Raw genomic sequence first — 23,424 nt, 5'->3', positions numbered from 1 at the left:
CTATTTTTTCCTCTGTTGTAAATGTTCCTGAGGGACATGCATGCATAGTTTTTAGCTAAGAGGATATTTCTTTTGTGCTTCTCCACCTTTTCCTTCTCTGTCCTCAGTTCTTTACAAAACTCTTTCTACTCACCCATCTCACAAAGTGTCCTTTCTAATGCCAGGGACCCACAGCACACAGTTTGGGCCAGCATAATTCCTCCCATTCAAAACCATTGTTTTTTTTTGGCCTTTATAAAGTTTTGCCAGGAAACTGAGTGGCTAATTACTGATAAGCACACACTGTAGTTGTATTCACTTGCAAAGTACTCATCTTTCCTTAAGGAAGCATTTAACTGCATGATGTAAGCCTCCATCATATTTGCAGGGCATCACATTCAGGACCAGCCAGAAAGGAAAGGTGTGGTGATCCCTCACCTTGTACCAGGGACCATGCTAAGAACCACACCTATGGTCAGCAGTGATTTTCAACAGGAGAAAGGCATACATTCCAAAAAACCCTGGTCTCCTGTCTCTACAGCAACTTTCAGAAAATTAAGGCAGAAATTTGTTATTTTTTAAAGTATGTGAATATGGACACAGAGATATAGATAATGGCATAAGGGAGAAACATGGCTGAATAAAAAAATAGTGTCAGGCCCTTCTCATGACCATGGCACTTCCACTAGGCCATGCTGCTTTATTATCCTTTGAAACCCAGGAGCAAAACCAAGCAGAGATGTGACAATTAAATATTTAGATCAGCCTAATCAAAAAGTTACCCTTCGAAGAGTATGAATTATCTTGGGAAATTACCTTAGCATTATTGGCTGTGAAACTGCAGTCTCTAGCATGCCAGTCATACCAGAGATATGTATCTTGCATAAATAGTTCATCATTTTTGAGATGAGCCAAATGCGGCAAAGAAGCCATCTCAACTGGGATGTTCTACACTGCATTGTCAGCGGGAGAAGAATCTATTATACCTGGCATTCTGAAATAAAGAGACAGTCTTTTCAAAAATGGATTATCTTTCATAACCAGTAAATATTTTTCATACTACCAACCCATTAAAGCAAGCAGCTATTGTGTAGTGTGGGTCTCTATCCCGGATTGTGAATTAAACTCCCACTGGGGCTCCAAAGAGAAGCCCAATGCTTTATCCTCTCAGCCACTCAGCAGCTCTCCTTAAGCAAGTTAATAAAGACCTTCCTGACTATCTGCATCTCATTATTGCCACATAATACAATATCCTGGGGTTTTCTTCCTTTTGTACAGAAATGCTTAGAAGCGACATGGTGTGTGGAATGTTTTCCTAAAGATCCACTGGATTGGTGCCATGTTCTCTCTCTCCTTAAGGGGACTGAAAAAGAAAAACCTATTTCTTAATTACCTACTGGTGTTTAGGTGCTTTATGGCGCCTTGAATCATTTTGATGATTAATCCTCAGATTAGCCTAGAAAAATTTCGCACCACTGGAGAGCTAGCTATATTCATTATTACTTTACCCATTCCATGAGTCAACAACAGTCACCTAGCATCGCTGTATGTGAAGCTTCTCGCGTCTTTTTCTACTCTGGTTTTCACTTCTTTCTTTTTCTGGTTTCTCCTGGAAATCTTCAATATTTGTACTTAGGCACTGTACCTTTTCAATTACTGGGAGTTGCAGCTTAAGAGTGCATGTTAATTGTAATAAGATAATAAACAACAATCTCATTCACTTTGCTTCCCACAAAGATGACTAGATTCTATAATAGGCAGAGCTCCAGCAATGGCAGGCAGAAGCTGGATCCGAGAGCACACAGATGTACAGTGGAACAGTCACTGTACCAGGACACCTGACAAGTTATGCATTACCTAAAGTCCCTGAAAAAAACAAACAATAAAAGAGTTTCTTCACACCCAAAACTCTGGTTCAGGGTCAAACATACTCTTCCAAAAGAAATGTCCATTGTAAAGAAAGAAAGAAGTGGCATATACCCAATGGGTACATCAGGGTATTTCCCAGGCAAATTGCCCTGATTTGGATTTTTTGTTTTACTATTATGCTTTGATGTGGAGAGATGGATGATCCACGAAGAAGTAAGTGAAAGAGAGAAGACTGGAGCAAAAAAATGGGTGAAAACTATCACTGTGCAGGTATCTCCTATCATCAAAACAACAACAACAACAACAAAAACCCAAAGCTCTCACCTGTTAAATTATTCCTAAAGTCACACTCATTGGTTGGAGTTATATTTGCTTAATTCTAGTTCTCAACTGAGACTACCAACTGGCTGGGTCAAGACTGGCTTTAATAGAAAGATGGAGGGGACATAGAGGAGAACAAATGACTAATTTAAAGGAGGGTAGCCCCCATACCACTCCCACCCATTCACTCATTCTTTCTTAGTTAAAGAACTAATACCCAGCAGCAGATCCCATAGAGAAAATAATATTTATTGTTTTTTTATTTTCATGAGGATTTTGTTTGTCCTATTTTGTCTCTTGGTATTTAACCATTTTCATATATAGCTAATAATAGAGTCCCTCTTGGATTTTTAATAGATCACTTGCTTTAAGAATAACTACTGCAGTCCTTAAGAAAGCTGTAATGTACGTTGCTCCATTTCAGGGACATCCGCTTGTGCTGTAGTTGTAACATGCTGTTCTCATGCTTTCTGGTCATCCCCCATCTCCACCACATAAACAGCACAACTAGAGATTTTAACTGAATCACTTACGTGTCGTAGGAGACACTAAAGCTGTAATTGTTAGCATTAAATTCACTAAAGTAGTTGCAGCTATGTGGTGGGTGGGTGGGGGGGGGTCTCTTTCATTCACTTACTCAGACTTGAAATCGAGTGTAGTTTACAGAGGCTGGGATAGTGACACGGGACAGAGGCGCTGTGCTTTATGTATGGTGATGAGGGATCATAAAAATGTCTTTTTAATCTGAGGATCATTAGGAAACCCAGTGATATGGTCCAGTTGCTCATCAGAGAGCACTTCCATTGCTGTGGGGATTGAAAACATCCTAAGAACCCACTGTAATGATTTTAGAAAAAATGTTCCACTTTTAAGATAATAAAATCAATCTATGACACAGCCCTAAGACATGCAGGGTTTTTTTTTGTGTGTGTTTTTTTTCAGGGCTTAAAAACTCAGAGATTAACTTCAGGCAAAATGGTTAAACCGGCAAGAATATTTTGTATTACTGGTTGTATTTTCCTCACATTTTCAGAGTTTTGGAAAAATCATTAAATAAGAAGAACAAGCTTTATTTATTTACTCATTTATTTTAAAAAAATGCACTGAGGATCTATTTTGTGCCTGGCGTGATACTAAGCTGTTGGATTTTAAAAATAAAGTGTGGGGTCTGCTCATAAGCAGCTCACAGCAGGGAGGCAAGAGAAACCCAATGTATCCAGGCAGCGAGAAATAGTTCTTACGTGAAGATATTATTTGGGATTCACAAAAGGCTACTTACCCTTAATGCTTGGGAAAGGCTGCACTGTTATTCAATTCTTTCTACTCTCTTTCATTTTCAAATGCTTATGGTGACCATCTGAATTGATTTTCCACCCCATAAATATGTTCTTTGAAACACTGGTCTGGAAGGTAGGATTTATATGGAGGGATGGAGGGAAATGAGACTAAAGCAACAGGAGAGAAAACACCAGGACAGGAGGCCCCCTCCCTCATGCTGTAGGCCAGTGTGTGGTCCAGCCTGCACGATGATTCACTCAAGGGCATGATGACATAATCAAGGTCTGTTTTGGAATAACTACACCAGGGTCTGTGGGAAGGATTTACTTTAGCACTGATGAATGAGAAATGATTAGCCGTGGGACCCATGAGAAGGGGAGCCCCAACGCTTGCCTGGCCATTTGGTGGTTGCTTCCTGCGGTGAAATGAGAATCCATTTGAGACACAGGGTTAGCCCTTCCTACAGTGTCCCAGCTGTTCAGCCTTTCTGAGTAACTGACATCGGCTCTGTGATATGTCACTGCAATAGCTCAAGGGCCATTCAGTCACATGTGCGTGTGATCTGGAGGCACAAAGATTTAGTCACGCCAACCAGTCTACCTCTAGTAAAGGGCACTCTCACAGGAGCTATCAAAGAAACAGTGCAGGTGGCTTGAGGAGAATTTTGACAAGAATTTAAGCCTTCATAGATATTTTTAATTCGTTATGTAAGGCCTCAGAGCTGCTGGCTGGTAGTCAGCCAATGCGGGCAGGCAGGGTTGTTCTACAGAGGTGCAGGGTTGCCACTACACTGTTGTTAAAATATTGAAATATCTTGATGCCAGTTAGAATTGCCTGCTCTCCTGAGCCCTGCAAGAAGGTTCCCATCACCCACTCCATCACCTTGGGTGTCCTGGCCCCAGGCCTGCCCAGTGTCTTCTCAGTTAAATGTTGACAAGGCGAGAGGTGTAGGGTATATGGCTTCCACCTGTTCTGCTGGGTCCTGGCCTGTGCCCTTTGGTTATTAAATCTTTTGGGTGGGTACATTTTGTAATTCGTTCTGAGCAAGGATTTTGGAAAGACTCAACGTACACCACTGCTTTTTGTTTTTTAACTTTTGCTGATTTTACTGGTTCTCTCTGACCTGCTGCAACTGTATCTGTGAAAGTCATGCTAACAATTGGAGCTTTACAGTCTTGTATGACACAGAAGTGATTCAGCCCAAACTCTAGCTGTGCTGAGGTTTATGTGGTGGAGATAGAGGATGGCCAGAAGGCACTAGAACGGCATGCTACAACTGGAGTAGCAGCTAATGTCCCTGATGTGGAGCAACTGTAGATGATATATTTTTAAAAGGATTCCAGTCGTTATTCTTAAAGCAATTAATCTGTTAAAAACCCAAGAGGGGCTCCATTCATAGAAGTGGTGAAATACCAAGAGACAAAATAGAGTCAATGCAATTCTCATGAAAAGAAATACATACTTTTTCTTCTAAAGGGAGCACCTTTGGCATACCTAAGAAAGGATGTGTGAACTGGTCAGAAGTGTTATGGGGCTGCCCCGTGTTGGTATTTTCAGATGACAGGTGTCACTAGCTTACCATCCGTGTGACACCATGCAGGTGTCTCACATACTGACTGCTCCCAATAAAAGAGCAGGTATATTCTTTTCTTCACCTTTGCTTTCTGGAGAAAGTAGAGGGGAACCGTCTACCTAAAGCAAATGCTGCTGAGACCAACAGCGCTGCCCTGCAGGAGTTGCGTCCCAGGACTCCTAGATTTACGTTACCCTGGCATTTAGGAAACGTAAAAATAACAGGAATATAAATAACCGCATGACCTATGAAATTATACGTGAGGAATGGATCCCCAGGCCAGGCCAGCTTGTTGTTTAGGTGTTACATATTCAGCTAATTATAGGAAAGGCAAGCTACCCAAGTACAGGGAAAAGAAAAGAATTGATATGCTGTGGTGTTTTTCCATTATGGCAGGAACAGGATAGACAGGCACAAAAGGATCTGGTTAGTTGAATTTAAAAGAATATTGGCACAGCATAATTTTCTATGCATTTTTGGGTCCTGAAACCCTTATTTATACTGACAGTCATTTTTTAGCTTTACTATCAATACCTTCTTCCCCTGCTCAGCGCATATGTTGTTGAAGATATCACTCTATTTCCTGCTTCAGTTGGTGTTTTCTTGCCTCTCCTGAGACTTGGCAGGGACGTGGGTGGCAGGAGCTAAGAGGAGGGGGACAGGGAAGCATTTCCATCCTACCCTACTTAAGCCAGAGCAAGTGTTTGTGGCACTCTCTGTCACGGAAGAATGTTTAAGACACAAGTTCAGGGCGGGCGGCGGGGGTTTGATCAGCTAAAGAGTGGAGATTTCATGAGGACTTACTAAAAGTGTAGGGAGGAATGCTGGGGACCAGCTCTAGCCTTTTAAGGTTAGCAGCACGTAGAGCAATTCTCTTTCCTCTGCCCTTTCCAACGGCCGGCCGCAGTGTCACAGGAACTGATTAGTTAAGAAACAGAAAAAAATACAACATTGAAATATAACCACTGTGGAAAGCTGCTGTGTCACAGGAGTAAATGCATGGGAACCTCGCGTTCCGTTGCCAGCTCTGCATTGCTCTCAGACACCGAGGCCCTCCGTGGATACATTTCTGCAACTCTTGGCAAAGGGATGATAGCGGTGGATTCACCCGGTCAATTACATTTGTGCTGTGCACAAATCAGGGTGCACCTTTCAGAAGCGTAGGCATCTCCCCTTTAACGATGCAGCCCTTCCTCGCATCGTGTATCTCGTTACACAACCCGGCACGTGAAATCGCTTCTTATTTGACGTTAGGATCAGCCCTGTGCCTATGTGGATCCTTACACTTGACCTTTGTCTTTCTCTAGGGCAATATGCCAGATGTTTGGGTTATACCTTCCTGTATAAGAAAAGGTTTAATTCATTTTGCTATAGCAGAATGCTAGGGTACGGGGTAGGGCTTAGGAGTGATATTGATATTCCTTATCTGTATTTCTTCCCCAACAATAATATCGGGATCTAGAAAAAATCAGAGATTTAAAGTGCATTGTTTGTTCATTGTATCACAAACTAGATTTGGCCTAACATAAATTAGATGCCGATTTGGGGTCTAAGGGATCTTACCCAAATTTAATTGCACACCATTTATGTCTACCGGTAAGCACAGTCTAGCTGTGACGCCCACATTTTAGAAATGAGAACTTGAGAAGTAGCAGGGCCATGCCAGCCACCTCTCTCAGCGCTTGTACTTTTCCTTATTGCCAAATAGGAAAAAACAAGCACATTCCCCCCGTGCAATAGCCTTTCTGAAGAGGAATTTTCCTATAGACTTGCAGGGTGAATTATAGCCAGCATGAGTAATGAGTTTAAAATGTATTTTCACATTTTTTATGCCTTGCGTGGCCCTCTCAGTACTTGAAATCAGTCAAACAGCTATAGTTTGTTTTTCTCCTGCACGACTGAAACCTGGATCCTAGCTTATATGTTTCCAAAATACACTCTAAAGTTATCTCGAGTTAAGGTAACTAAGAGAAATGTTTTTAAGCATTCTTCTTAAAGAAGCACTCAATTGCTCATCCCTTCCTCCTTCTCCTTGACCTTTCTGTGGCATTTGGTACTGTCAGCCTCCCTCTGCCTGCCGTGCAAAGCCCTTCGCTTCTGCCCCTCCCCCAGCCGCCCCACACACCCCCGCCTCATGCCTGCACCTGCCTGTTTGTATCCACTATCACTTATGTGTCACCTTCTGCCTCCTTACTCATAGGAACGTCACTTTTCCTGGAAGAAAGCCTCCCTGCTGGGAGATTGCTAAGTCTGTCCGAGACATTTTCTTTTCTGTCCTAATATCTGCTCTTGTTCAAATAACTGCCACAAAGTCTAACCCCTGTGATTTCAAAGTCAGCAGCTCCAAACTCATCCTCATCTCCTGGCACCTGACTGGTCCTGACTTACTCCCCGTCCCTCAACTCAAAAGGGTCTTTAACTTGGCCCCTCCCTGCCTCCCCTGTCCTATGCCCTAGTCTAAATTCTCGCTGCTTTTCAGTTTCTAATCTCTCCTGGAGGCTAATCCAGCTATTTTGCTAGATTAGTAACATTTTTAAATAGTCTTTTTCATGCCACACCCTTACTCTAAATACTGCCTGGAGGTCACTCCTGGGATACCACATAAACAACCCCTTCTCAGGGCAGAGCTGTGGCAGAGCCGGCCTCTCTCTTCTGGGCATGCTCCGTCCTGGCTAGCTTTACACTTTTTACTCCCCTTCCTGCTCCTCTCTACATGCTGTCCCTGCTTCAAAACCCAGTGGTTTCTCCTCCTGCCCAGGCCCCAAAGGCTCACCTGCCTATTGCATCCCCTCCCACCATGGATTCCTGGGACATTTTGCATAGTTTTTGGTTCAGCCCCTGGTCTTCTGCTGCCTTAGCGTTTGCATAGCAGGCGGCATGAAGGCAATCAGCTTTAAGTTGAGTCACCACCCAGAAACCTGAGAAAAGGCCACCCATTAGAATGCACCCCGGATGTCCCTCCCACACATGTTGGCATATTATGTGCCAAAGGCTTTAACACACACACACAACAACAACAACAACAACAACAACAACAACAACTGTTAACTCAGCTGAGTAGGACACAATCCTGCGATGATTATTCTGAATAATTCTTCCCTAAATCCTCAAGAGAGATGTACAGTCGTCACTGGTGCCTCTTCTTGCACTCATTAGTTTGGACCATAAATTCCTGTCATTATTGTGTCTTATCGCCCCTCTAGATGTATGCATTTGAAGGATCGTTTTTGTTTTGTTTTGCAGATATACATTTCTAGAAGCATGCAGTTCAATCTTAGCTTAAAACTTGGACTGTATAGGACTTAATAAGTACTTGTGGAATTCATGGAGAAATCTCCCAGTTTGGAGAAAGAATGTGGTTGGCTCATGGCTCATCACTCCTCTTTTCTGTGTTCCGCTCTCACATGTCGCCCAGAGCGGCCACCGGCTCAAGGACATCTGTTTCCTAGAGATGGACTAGCCACTAAGCCCTTTGATGTGGAGTGAGTACTTGCTATTGATGTGGAGTGAGTACTTCACTCAGTCGCTCACTGTCCTCATGTATCACTCGCTGGCCCCAACTTGTGCAAGGAAACTTCTCTCCCTAGTATGGAGGGTCTCCCCTCCCCTGGAGAATCTTTGCAGTCATTCTGCAGAAGTTCCTCTCCTTAGCCTTCATCTTACCTCTCTTCTCCCCCAAGAAAATCCTACCGCTGTTTCCTCTCCTACACACATGCCCTTACATGAACTTTTGCACACCTTTCATATCAGGGTAAACTTAAAAAAATAGTTCTGTGACTGGTGAGGAGTTGGGCCTTTCCCATTTGGACATTGCCCTGAGGAAATGCATAAAGCAATGGATCATGGTATCAATGAGAGCCAGAGGCTATGTTGCCTTGTAGCCTTATTCAGTGATTTCATTCATTCTTCTCCCAATGAGTGCTTAGACCTTATACCTGGGACAGGTTCTGTTTATTTTTCCAGATATTTAAGGTTATGCAATTGAAAGGAGGAGGGACTTCTTTAAGAAAAATAATAAAAAATGACAAAAACTTAGGAATTAAAGTGGACATTTATTTAAAATGAGAAAATAAAAATATAAATAAATCAAATGAGAAAATAAATCAAAGCAAAATTACTCATTGTTCAGTCAGTGCCTAGAACAGTGACTATACATAGCAGATGCTCAATAAATGTAGGGTGCCCACAAAAAATATATATACACACTTTGAATAATGATTCCAATGGGTTAAATCTGAAAAGAAAGAAATATTGGAATTAATTATTCAGAGTGTGTATTATACATTTTGGGGACACCCTGTATTTGTTGAAAGAGAGAGAAAAACTGTGAATCATAAACAAATTATTGCAATTACATTACTATAGAAATTTTGTCAGAAAAAAAGCTGTCACATGTACAAATGTTAAATGTGCACGCATTACCCACTCCCTCTTGGGCTTTGGAAGTGGCTTTTGCTAGTCGGGGTGAGGTCTGGAACTTCCACTCACTAGACTCCTGGTCAACCCGCCACTGCCTATCGCCATGCAGCAAGATTCCAGAGGCAACATTTACTGTATTGATTGTAATTTTCTAACATTAAAGATTGTAAAGTCATGTAAAGTAAGATTTTACAAACCTCCATATGTATGGATCTTGCATATTGGTAGGACAGTAATGAAATGTTTATCAGTGGGAATTGGGAATACTGAAGACGTGAATCCTCACATTATGGACCAGAGTATTTCTATCTGTATGTCTTTTCTTCCACATGTTAACACTCTGAGGTAGAAAGAAAGCAGCTCTCGCCCTTTGAATAAGTAGAGAAATCTCACCTCACACAATGGAATATTTCCCTTACCATGTAATTTTAAATAAGTAGAGATTAGGAATCAAAAGCATATTATTAACAATGGAAATCCTTTCATATGTTCCCAATAATCTCATGTGAATGAGGCAAAATTATTACTGTGATACATGATTTCTCCACAGTTGTTCACATGAATTTTTCGGGTAGTAAACTTGTCAATTATTTTAGTTACAAAAAGTGTAATTCCTTTCAGAAAAGGAAATTTCTATAGCAGTGTTGTTGTAATAATTTATTCATTCTTTTCGTTCCCTCTTTCTTTCAAAAATATTTGTTGCACACAGGCTGTGGGCAGGCACTGTTCTAGGCAGTGACATTGCATTTGAGCTCATGGTGCCAACATTCCACCGGGAGGAGACAGAAAACAAATAAACAATTGAAATTTAATGTGTCCCACAGTGAGGACTCTCTAGAAAAACAAAAGCAGGGAGTAGGAACAGAAATTGACCTGGGGCAGGGAGTGGGGTGCTGTTTTCTAGAAGGGGGTCTGGAAGGCCTTTCTGCTAGGGGAGGTGTGAGCAGAGTCCCCATGCACCATGCACCGTCTGGGAGAAGACAAAGCTGAGTGAGTGATACAGGGATGACATGTAGTTGGGAGCAGGGAATCAAGGTATGGAGGGTCTCTCAGCCTCAGGAAGCCTTTGGATCTTAATCCACAGAAAATGAGCAACCAGTGGAGAGACTGGAGTGGGGAAATGACATGATCTAACTTAGGTTTTATAATAGGCTTTCTCAGCCTCAGCACTGTTGACATTCTGGGCCAGATAATTCTTCATCGTGGGGGAGGGGGCTGTTCTGTACATTGTAGGGTGTTTTGTAGCATCTCTGTTGTCTACCCACTAGATGCCAGTAGCATCCCTCTACCCCAGGGTGATAACCGGACATTTCCAAATGTTGCTCAGAGGTGGGAGGGTAGGGAAGGGTGGGGTGGCAATATCACCTCCTATAGAAAACCACAGTTTCAAAGGATCACACCCACCCAAGCAGGATATTTTAGTTCTATAAAAACTAAAACAGGACAACTGATTTTTTTTTTTGTATTCGCATTTAGAGATTTGCTCCAACTCTCTCACTAGATTAAAATTCAACTTAAAATGTGCCTTCTTTGCTTGCTTGTATTTAATAGCCATATCCTAATGTAAGGCCAAGACTTTATCTTTGAGTCAATCCCAAAGTAATTTCAACATCAGGCAGGGGCCACCGAGAAATCCTGTTTATAGGCTAAAAGAAACCAGCGTGGGTATTTGAATCAACCAATGTTACAACGTACCTGACCGAAGGATGCCCTGAGTGACACAAACCACTGATTTCACAAGATGTAGAGATGGAGAAATGACTCAGACATACCTTAAATCGTTATACAGGATCTTACAGTTCTCACTTCTCTACTTGTTTGCTTAGATTCCTTGAGAATCTCAAATATTTCCTTTTGGTGTGACCGACTTTTCTTCTCCCTCAAAACCCTGAAGGCCACTGCTTGGAGGCATGAACAAACTTGATGACTTTGTTTGCTCTGTATTATTCCTTTGGAAAGTCTCCATAAAATATGCATCTTGTGTATGCACTTTTATAACTAAGGCTTTTTCAGATTTAATGCCCATGTCCTCTTGATTTGTTATTGTTATAATTTCTTCAGTGCTTAAGTACAGGGTAATGGGCGTGCTTTTGACAAGGAACATCGCAACCATTCATGCTCTAAACTGACACTTTACAACAAAATCAAATTATTGAGAATTTCTGCATTTGATCCACATTGTGACTGAATCGAGATATTAACAAGTTTGGGCACAGATGCTTTTATGTATTTGAATCTAACGTGGAGTAGGGTGTTTGTGAGCTAAGGCTGACGCAGAATTTACTATGCTAAGAATTTACTATGCTAAGAATCCTCCAGTTAAAATTAATAAGTAAGAATAACCCCAGAGTGGGGATACATATATTGATGTGGCAACTCTAGTTCAGTGGTTAAAGTACAACTTTTCAGATCTGAGTTCCTTACCACTGAGGATGGGTGATAAAGCCACAGAAAGGAAGCTACCTTATCCTTTTACACCAGCAAATGAAATAAGGAGGGAAGACTTTACACAAGGGGTCAGGCACAGGAATGAGTGTGGGTGGATGGTGGAGCCCTTCATGCCTTAGTCTGAATTCATCTGCAACCCTAACTAATTGTGAAATGTTTGCATGTAGATTAACCTCCATAAGCCTCAATGACCTCATCTTGAAAATAGGCATGATAGTGGCAGCTCTTCAGAACTGTTAGGAAAACAAGAGCTAAGTCAAGTATCACATCTAGCAGGGATTAGAGCATAATAAACACTCAGGAGATGGTAATTATTGTAAAAGCAATGTGAATAATAATCATTAGGCTGGCCATTAATTCTTAGCTTACATTAAGAAAGACATCCCCTTATTCCAATCCAGAGCTACCCTTGAGTAGACATATGCTTTTAATATAAACATAGAAAGAAAACCTTAGTAGATAATGTAAGGGTCACAGTTTATTGTGACCAATTTAAAAACATTTATTGGCACCTTAGCTGGTTTGGCTCAATGGATGCAGCTTAGCCTAAGAACTGAAGGGTCCAGGGTTCGATTCCTGTTAAGGGCACATACCTTGAGGGCATGAGGCAATCAATCGATGTGTCTCTCTCACATCGATGTTTCTCTCTCTGTCTCTCCCCCTCCCTTCCACTCTCTCTAAAAAAGTCAATGGAAAAATACCTTCGGGTGAGGAGTAACAAAATATAAAAAAAAGTAAAAATAAGGACTTTTATTGGCTACAATTTCACATGCTGATCTGAAATGTGAAAAGGTTTTTTTAAGTTTTACTAGCAAAAGTGGAGGTTTTGACTATAATTTAAATATATCGGTTGTTAATGAGATAGAAATCAGTTATGAGGAAAGCTTGCATCAAATATTCATGCCGAGACACAGTGTCTCAGAGGATTGAGTCTTGTAGCACCAGACATAAGAAGACTGTCCCCATTTACCCAGGGTGGTTCTCCCTACTTCATACCTTTTTGTTGTAACCTCCCACTGCACTGAGAACAAAAGCTAAACTCTGCCTGCCTGCCGTGGCCTCCCCAGCGCTGAGTGATATGCCTGTCCTCCTTTCTTATCTACCCTTTGCTTCCACGTGCCCAACTCATTAGGACCTGGTTCCTTGGAAAAGGTGAGCTCTCGTGTTTGAGACCTTCAGACATGGGGAAGGTTGTCTATCAACACAGTTGCTTGTTTCCCTCCTTTTTCTCTGATCCTCACTGCCACTTCCTAGGTATGTTTTCTTGATCCATGCTTTCTGAAAATGTTGGCTGCCTACCCCCACTTCCCATTAAGTTTTCTATCCAGCTGGGATTTCACCACTTTTAATTATCTGCTGTTTCTTTGCTTGTTTGTCTGTTGCCAAACTGGCCAGTAAGCTCCAAGCTGCCTATGATATTCATTATTGTATCTCCAGCACTTGGAGGGAGGGTGTTGGGCACATAGTAGACACTCAATAAACAACAGAATTAAGGAATGAAAAAAAAAATTAGTCTTAAAGAGAAATGAAAGTTGGTGAATGTCTATATCTTGAAACGACTTTAAAATAAAACTTGACTTACTAACTTTCCAAAAACTAAAAAGGAACAATGACAAAATAGAGTTGACCAAATTGAATAGATATTCTTTCAGTTACAGCTTTCTTGGTGATTGCTCATTGTCAAGAGCTAAGATCACCCAACCTCAAAGGCATCATTGTTCTTATGCACATTGGCTTGACCAAGGCCTCTTTAAGTATGAGTCAGGAGTTGCAATGGTTCCCTGGATCACTGAAATATAAATGCTTCTGCTTGATTTTCAAAAACCTGTTCATTTTGCCTTCATTCTAACTGTCTAGCATTTTCTACTCTAAACCTTAGCACATCTTTCTGGTTAGGCAGCCCGATTCCTTCTTGTGCTGCACATTATTTACTGGTAAATGAGTGGCCACTGCACTGGGGGTGATCTGAACAAGATCCTCACTGGAGAGTAAGGAAGAGGCAGGGTTGTTGAATGGAGAGCACATTCCAGGCAGAGGGGTTGCATAGACCAAAGCACTGAAATGTGAGTCAATATAGAGCAGCTGGGAACATGGCCATCTGTAGTGCTATTGAGTGTGAGCCTCAGAGGCAAGGGGAGAGAATATCCAGGAGGAAGAGTAAGAAAGGATTGAGCTAAGCTGTAGAGGGCTGCCTGGCTTGCTTCCTTCCTTCTTCTTTCCCTTCCTTTCTCCCTCCCTCTTATATCCCTCCTTACTTTCCCTATTTCCTTCCTTGGTATTTAAACAGCAATTCAATGAAATGACATAGAAAGACATAGCCTAATTTGTCTTCTAGTGAAAAACAAAACTGAACAATTGTTATAATACATAGATTAAAGTTCTATTCTCCCTCTTTCCACCTGCATGACTGTGGGTGACCTTAATTCGCCTTTCAGCAATACAGGGATAGCCTCTCTGCCTGTTGAGGTCCTGTTTATGGGAATCATGGCTGATAAACTCTTTTCCCCATGTAAAGTATAAAAAGCAAATTATGCCTTTGAGTAATTTGTTAGCCTAAAACTTCAGACTGGCCTAACTATAGACAGCCAGAAACTACTGTGTACCAACAGACAAGAACAGAAAGAGCATGGATAGCCTTGATGTCAAGCAAAAATCTCCAAGTAAGTTGGAGCTATTTTGAGGTCCCTGGGGAAGCAAGAGCCAATCCCTCATGCACCTGGCCAATCTGGGAGGGGAGCCTGACTTTGGGGATGGGTTGGGGGGGAGCCAGTCTGACACCACGATGACAAATGTGCTTGATTTGTACATTCTCGCTCGGGGACCCTGCCTAAGGATGATACTATCCTTATGTAAACATCCACCTCAGTTAGACATTGTTCCAAACCTTAGTGTTTGTTATATTTTACTTTATTATTAATACATAGTTTTTAAAAAAATCTTTATTGGGCTCTTTAGCCTAAATTGGACAATGATTTCTATGTTTGCATATCTGAGAGCATTCCATTTGGGACATACAATAACATGTATGTAATTTTGTTACGGTATAGAATAAAGAGGTAAGGTTTTGAAGTTTGATATTCCTATGGATAATAACACTTTTCACAGTTATATTGAAAATATATTTCTTATTTTACTCCAAAGCTGTAAGATTGCTTCAGCTCTGCTCAGTTTAATAATTCAGAAACTGAATTCAGAGACATAATTATTGCCATGCTTTTAGAAAATAGACTTCTCAAATGGTCAGCACTATAACAGTAAGTGACGTATGACATCAAAAATTCCTTATAGATATGTTTGAAAATAACAAATTATCAAATTTATTTTCACCACTTAGTTTAACAATGCTTGTTAAATATAGTATAGGCCATTATGTTTAACAATGCTTTGGCAAAATTTGAAAAATATTTTGTAGGCCATAAATTTGAATAAATATTGTTACTGAGTTATCATTTTAAATGTAATTAATGATTTGATAAGTTCGTTATTCCATTTCAATATTTTATTCAACAAATTTAGTCTACTTTAACAGAAAAGAATAATCATTTCTAAAATTTATTTTAGGTTTTGAAACTAACATGAACCTGACCAGCAAAGATGATCCTGGTACATCAGAGATTGCATCAGAGACTCAAGATAGAAATGCAAATAACCATGGGATTCAGTTATCTAATTCACTCTCTAGTGCTATCACTACTGAAAATGGCAATTCCGTCTCAAATGGTAAGCACGTCTCAAACTCAGTACTAAATAGATAAATTTTAAATTGTATCAGCTACAAATTTTAAATTGAAGAACGGATTTAAAACATAAAAATGAAGTAGGCTTAAAAACTGGAAAATAGCATGCTCAGTGGTTAGAGCATTTGTCCATGGACCAAATAGTTAAGGGTTTGATTCCCCGTCAAGGGCATGTACCTAGGTTGCAGGTTGGATCCCTGGCCCCCATAGGGGTGAGTGTCAGAGGCAACTAATCCATGTGTCTCTCTTACATTGATGTTTCTCTCTCTCCCCCTCCACCCCCCACTCTCTAAAAATCAATGGAAAAAATACCCTCGGGTGAAGATTAACAACAATAAAAAAAAGGAAAATAGAATATAAACCATAAAACGTCTCTGTGGGGCTATTGACAACACATTTTAGGTTAAATCAAAGAACTAAAATTGTTTTCAGTATTAGATGACTTTTCAGAAATATTTTTGGAGTATCTGATCTATGAGAACCAGTATAAAATGAGACTTATGCTGAGCAGAAGGAGTTAAAACACTCTTTTTCTTCTCATACCTAAAAAGCGTGAAGGGAAAATAATATTGAAGGCATGGTAAACACGAAACTGGCTTTAAGTGTTTAAATGGATTATCTTAATGTATCATTTGGAAATTGGCTTGACTGTATGTATCCAAAGGTTTCCTAATAGTAGCTTAAACAAAACTTATTTATCTCACACATAAAAGAGCCCCAGGGCTTCTAATAATGGCTTATGGAAAGATTTAGAACAACTCATTTCTGAGAATATCCAAAAAGTGTGACAGAACTTCTTAAATTTGTTTAATTTGATCCATTGCACTAGAAAACTAAGGCAGTGAAACACTGGAAAGGAATGAAAAATGAGTATGAAATGCAATGAAAGTCAAGCAAAGAACCCCATATTGTCTAGACTTTTCTCCAAGGGATGTTCGGGGCACTCACCTCGTGCAGAGAAGACTGGGCTGTGCTTCTGACTGCCTCCTGGGATCGAGGGGCCAGACTGAGTCTGGGGTTTGCCAAGGCCATGGGGTGGGGCCTTGAAGTGTCCATCCTAAGGATCATTTGAATCAGAATCAGGAACCACATCACCTATGAATCATCTCAATCCAACCTCAAGGACTGATATGACCCACAAGTACCTGAGAGAAAAATATTATATATATATATATATATATATATATATATATATATATCCCCATTATAGCATCCTATACTTCAATACAATACATAGTCAAAAAGTACCAGGCACAAAATAAGCTGAAAAATATACTAAGCAAAAATAGCAGTCAACCGCAGTATATCCATGGCTGCTCAAAAGATAAGACTTCAAATGCACATTCTTTAAAATAAGTATGTTTACTATGCCTGAGGAAATAAAAGATTGAGAATTTCAGCAGAAATGGGAAACGATAAAAACATGTCAAATGCAAATTCTGAAATTAAAAAATACAGTCATAAAATTAAGTATAATGGAGGATGAGTTTAAAGTTAATTAGACACAGTCATTTAAAAATAAAAACCTGGGGCAGTGAAAGATAACTCAGAAAATATCCAGAATGAGACACAAAGAAGCAAAGGAGGAGAATGGAAATTCCAGAAAATGGTTTAGAGGCCTAAAGGATACAGTCAGAGAGGAGGACTTTTGGAATCCCAGGGAAAGAAGAGAAGGTACATGGGCAAGAGAAAAGATTTGGTGAGAAATGTTAGAGAATTTCCAATCCTGCTGAAAGCATCAAGACACAGACTTGAGTTGGCAATTCCCTAGGAAGTATATCATACACTTTCTGTATGACCCACCAATCCCACTCCTGGGAATTTACCCAACAGGAATGAAAACAGTGTCCACACAAACACCTGTATGCAAATGCTTGTGGTGCCTGAATTCATAATCTCTAACCCTGGAAATAAAGTTTTCTTCAACTGGTAACTAGATATATTAGCTACCTAATGCTGTGTAAAAATCCACCCCCTTCCCCAAACTTGGAGGCTAAATACTAAAACAAACAGCTATTATTGTCCAGTTTTTTGGGGTCAGGAATCTGGATGTGGCTGAGCTGATTGCCTTTGGTACAAAGTCCCTTGTGAGATAGCTATCAGCTCTCAGCCAGAACTATACTAGTAGCCATCTTGATGCTTGGTTGATAGATGGTCCATTTTCAAGGTTACTCACATGGGCCCTGGAAGGCCTCAGAAGATCCTTACTTACAAGGGCTTCTCCAAAGGGTGGCCTCACAGCAGGGCAACTGGCTTCCCCCAGAGCAAGCAATCCACAATGGCTAGAAAGAATACTCGTGAGGGAAGCCACCATCTTTACACAGCCTATTCTTGGGTGGGACTATGAGCACTTCTGCCATGTTCTGTTTGTTAGAAGGAAGTTATATATTCAGTCCACTAGATGGGAGGCGACTATATGAGGTGTGAGTGCCTAGAGGCAGACCCATGTGGGGCCATTTTTCAGGCTGACCGGCAGCACAAGGAAAAACTCTGCAATAAAAAACCATGAACTATATTATACGTCACCAAATGCATGAATCTCAAACACATGGCACTAAGTGAAAAAATGTTAGAATCTGAAGACTATAACTCTAATTCCATTTATATGACATTTTGGAAAAGGCAACACTATCAGACAGAAAACATATGAGTGGTTGCTAGAGGCTGGATATAGCACAGGGAGCAGAGGACGGACTGCTGTCTTAGTCAGTTCTGGCTGCTGTGACAAAATGCCAAAGACTGGGTGGCTAGTAAACAGCAGAAATGCATTGCTCACATTTCTGGAGGCTACAAGTCCCAGATCAGGGTGCCAGTGTAGTCGGGTTCTGGGGAGGGCTCTCTTCCAGGTTGCAGACTGCTAACTGCCCACTTCTATGTCCTCCCATGGCAGAGGGGCCTGGGAGCTCTCTGGGGACCCTTTCATTAGGGTGCTAATCCCATTCATGAGCGCTCTGCCCTCATGACCTAGTGTCCTTCCAGAGGCCCCACCTCCACCTACCATCACCTTGGGGAGTAGGATTTCAACATGGGGGGATACAGACATTCAGACCACAGTGAATGATAGAGGAGTATATGGTGCTATTGACAAACAGGAATGCATATGTTCCCATAAATCCATAGATGTGTGCATCTAATAAGGGTGACTCTTTCTCTTTGGAAATGTGATTTTGGTACAAATAGAAAAGAAAATATGCAAAACCTGAATAGAATAAATAAAAAGAAAAATGCTCCTAGGTATATTGGTGGTAAAATAAAGACCAAGCCTGAGTCTTAAAAGCAGCCAGCAGTCGAAAAGACAAAATACTCAAAGAAGTAACAATTAAAGTCCAAAGACAATGAAAGAACATATTTAACATGTCAAATAAAATAACTGCCAATCCAGAATTTTTAAGCAATAAAAAAACTCCTAAGAATGAAGGGGAGTTAGAATATTTGTAAAAAAATAAATAAAAACTGAAGAATTAAACATGGTCAGACTAAAAATGTTCAGAGATTCAAAGAGGAATACAGAACAATTTTTAAAAGTCAGTGAGGTCAGGAGAGGGTAAAATACAATATTTAATATTCTAAATCCAGCTAACAGGTTATAATTTCAAAGGTAACCACTGAAAGAATAATAGTGGGGTACATAATTCCCAAACTAATAGAAAGAGTAAAATATAATAATAAAAAGTCAATTAACAAAAGGATGGCCAAAGAAGGGAGGGGAGGGTGGAGTAAAATAGAAATATCTGAAAGGTTATACAAATAGAAAGGTCTTAGATGGTAGATAAGAAAGCATATATAAAAACAGTTAGACATAATTGAATCACATGCAACTTTAAAAGACTCTCATCTTGTATAAGTTCACATTAAAAATAAATTGATTAAGATATTTTATAGCCTAAGATTTCTAAAGAATATGTAAAACATAAGTATAATGAACAATTTAATGTAAATAAATAGAAAATGAAAAGATTCACCATGTACATATTTTAAAACAATTGTCATCTATTTTAAAAATAAAAATTACATCTCTGTTACACACACACAGTTTTAACTAATGACAATAAAAATATAACAGAATTTGTGGGGTGCTGCTAACCTCTTAATCAAAGGAAATTTATAGCTTTATGTATATTATAGCAAAAGAACAAAGACTGAAAATCAGTGTTAAAAGTGTCAACAAGTTAGAAACAAAAATTAAACATCAAGAAAATGGAAGGAGCCCTAACTCATTTGGCTCAGTCGATAGAGCATCAGCCTGTGGACTGAAGGGTCTCAGGTTTGATTCTGGTCTAGGGCACATACTAGAGTTGCAGGCTTGATCCCTGGCAACAGTCTGGGCCTTGTGGGAGGCAACCAATCGATTTGTCCCTCTCACATCAATGTTTCTCTCTCTCTCTCTCTCTCTCTCTCCCCCTCTCCCTCCCTCCCTCCCCCTCTCTCTCTTCCTCCCTCCTTCCCTCCCTCCCCCCTCTCTCCTTTCCTCCTCCCTCCCTTTTACTCTCTTTAAAAAAAGAAAAGAAAGGAAAGATGTAATAAAGATAAGGAGATAAATTATTGAAATATAAAACAAGCAATAAAGCTGAAAGTTGGTTCTTTGAAAAAATTTTATTTGAAAAATGAATAAAATGATAATTCTCTTACAAGGGCAATAGAGGAAATAAAGTGGACTCAATAGCCAATGCTAGGGATTACAATGGGGATCTATCACAGATCTTGCAAAAATTAAAAAAATAAGAAGAGTAAATGGTAAACATATGTATGCCAAAACAATTTGTAAATTTAGATGAACAGATATATACTCTCAAAAAAGAAAAATACAACTAACAAATATGGAGAAAAGTAATAGGAAAGCTACTTGGCACTTGTTGGCCTTCAGCTGAGGATAAGCCAGGTTGCAGAGGAGACTTGGAATATGCCTGGTCTCCTAACTGTGGTCTTGCTTGAATGTCACAGGAAAGTTGGTTGGTGCATCCCTGATGCTCTCACTGTGCTTCTAAATTGAAAATAAGTGTATCAGATGATTTCAGACATTTTCTGCTTATTGCCTTATTTCAGAATATTTTCAGATATAACTTGTAAGGTGGTAAAAAAATGAAAGAAATAGGAAAGCTGAATAATAATGTAAATATTACATTAATTTGTAATTGAATACTTTTCTGAATAGTTTTTTACACAAAAAAAACCTCTGGGACCAAATAGCTTTTCTGGTAAATTCTCCCCAAATTCTAAAGATGAAATAATGCCGGTGTTACACAAACTCTTTCTGAGACTAGGATTAAGAAAGGTTAAAGCGGAGGGACGGGGGGGGGGGGGGGGGGGGGGGGGCGGGGGGAGGACCAAAAACTCTTCTAGCTTTTGCAAATAGCCACTTAGTTTATGACAAACATGGCATTGAAGGACATAGAGGGGAGCATAATCAACTACTCTCCACATGAGGAATAAATGAAAGGACTCCTAATCTACGCTGTTCACACAAAGCAATTCCTGGTGGTGTATAGAGCTAAATGTCAAATATAAAATAAAATGTATAGAAAAAATACAGAAAAATATTGTTTTTACCTCAGAGGTGGGAAAAGAAAGAAGGATTCCTTAAACAGAACACAAAAGAATGCTAACTTTAATGGAAAAATAATTATATATTCAGAGTTTACTTAAATTAAAAAAAAGATAACTGAATAGAAAATTGAATTGGATATATGAATAAGCACTTAAATAAACATTTTAATAGAGTCAAGCATCACTAGTAATTAGAGAAATGTAAATTAAAACCACAATGTGGTACCCACTAGGCACCCTGTAGAATTAGAGAACCAACAGGCAAGGATGAGGAGCTAAGAGGTAACCACAAAGTCAGGACAGTGATTCATTTCATATGCAGAAGAAAAGAGCCTACAGTGATTTGGCGAGAGAATGATGGGGGATTCCAGATAGCTGACAATGCATCTATTTCTTGACTTATGTGGTAGTTAAAGTTCCACAATTTCAAAGTATTGGGGGAGAGAGAGAATAGGAGAGGACCAGGCCCTCCAGATGAGGGCAGTTGGGGGGTACCAGGCCTGTAGGGGAGAGCAGTTGGGGGAACCAGGCCTGCAGGGAAGGACAGTTGGGGGGGGGGGACCAGGCCTACAGTGGAGGGCAGTTGGAGGGGGGACCAGGCCTGCAGTGGAGGAAAGTTGGGGGGGACCCAGGACTGTAGGGGAAGGCAGTTGGGGGGGGACCACGTCTGCAGGGGAGGCCAGTTGAAGGGGATTAGGCCTGCAAGGGAGGGCAGTTGAGGGAGACCAGGTCAGCAGGGGAGGGCAGTTGGGGGGGAACAGGACTGCAGGGAAGGGCAGTTGGGGGGATAGGGGGACAGGCCTGCAAGGGAGAGCAGTTGGGGGGGGACCAGGCCTGCAGGGGAGGGCAGTTGTGGATGATCAGGCCAACAGGGAAGGCAGTTAGGGGTGACCAGGCCGGCAGGAGAGGGCAGTTAGGGGCCATCGGGCCGGCCAGGGGTTAGGTGCAGGTAGGCGTCGATCAGGCTGGCAGTGGAGTGGTTAAGGGGTGATCAGGCTGGCAGGCAGAAGTGGTTAGGAGCAATCAGGCAGAGGCAGGTGAGCAGTTGGGAGCCAGCAGTCCTGGATTGTGAAAGGGATGTCCAACTGCCCGTTTAGGACCAATCCCACTGGGCAGTCGGACATCCCTCAAGGGGTCACAGATTGGAGAGGGTGCAGGCTGGGCTGAGGGACACCTCCCCCCCACCCCGTGCACGAATTTCGTGCCCCGGGCCTCTAGTAAACAAAAAAAACTACCATCAGTTCTATTACCAAAAATACTTTAAATATTTGAGTAACATTTGGGAATATGTCTAGTATTTCACTGTGTCAAATTTTATTTTTTCAAATGAACATATATGCATTTCTATATAATATATTTTATTTTGTTTTTATAAAGTTTGAGTTATACTGTACATATAATTTTAATAATCTGCTTTCCCCTTAAGAATATCATGTAATTTATCTCCATGTCAACAAATATAGATCTGAATTGTTTACAGCTACCCATTAATGGTACTGGATGCATAGCATTCCATCATATGGGATTATTATGATTTACAATAACCAAGCCTTTTTTGTTATATATTAAAATTATCCCCCAATTTTCTTTCCTTAAAATAACACTGAGTGTTTATGATGTATTACTCCAGCTTGATTAAAATAGACATTTGGTAAAACATTTTATGTTAATGTATAATGCTCAGATTTATGTGTGTGTCTAGATAGAAATATTGAGATATAATCCTTTAATAAATTACTTTCTGAAATATCTGATGATAACCTTTTGTGAGGCAGTAAGTATAACAAATACATGGTATGCACTTATATTCAAATTAAATTTCTTAAAATAATAAAAATGGAATATGAGTAACAGCAGTAGACATCAAGTATGTGATAGAATATTTCACAAAAGTTGTATATATCTAGTAAGAAGGCAAGTAATATCAGTTTACTTGCAATCTTATGGTATTTTAAGACTAGCCATTAAACAAAAAAGAGAAATTTAAAATATATTAGAGTGATCAAGTCTGAATAAACAAATCCTATCTAATAATAGACAAATATGCAAATTGACCATACCTCTGACACACCCGCAAGCCACGCCCACAAGCCACACCCACCATCCAATCAGAGCGAGTATGCAAATTAACCCAAACCAAGATGGCTACAGCCACAGAGAGCAAGGTTTCCTAGGTAACAGAGGAAGCCAAGCTTTCTGCCTGCTCTTGCCAGGCCTAAGCCTCCACTCAAGCTACAAAGTTTCAATTATAGAAGG

At 40.4% G+C, this 23,424-nt stretch overlaps 1 protein-coding gene across 1 annotated transcript in view; it reads left to right on the top strand.

Annotated features, from left to right (window-relative positions):
• The window catches only part of MYO16 (myosin XVI), a gene marked incomplete at its 5' end in the record, with an annotated part of 447,953 nt that overhangs the window by 381,568 nt on the left and 42,961 nt on the right, over positions 1-23,424 (top strand). The window contains one exon of the mRNA XM_079779480.1: positions 15,449-15,607. Coding sequence (XP_079635606.1) covers positions 15,449-15,607 — 159 coding nt within the window. The remainder of the gene's footprint in view (positions 1-15,448; positions 15,608-23,424) is intronic.

This window comes from Cnephaeus nilssonii (assembly GCF_951640355.1).
Source record: "Cnephaeus nilssonii genome assembly, chromosome: 8".
Taxonomy (NCBI): domain Eukaryota; kingdom Metazoa; phylum Chordata; class Mammalia; order Chiroptera; family Vespertilionidae; genus Cnephaeus; species Cnephaeus nilssonii.
This window is presented reverse-complemented; position numbering and strand designations above follow the sequence as displayed.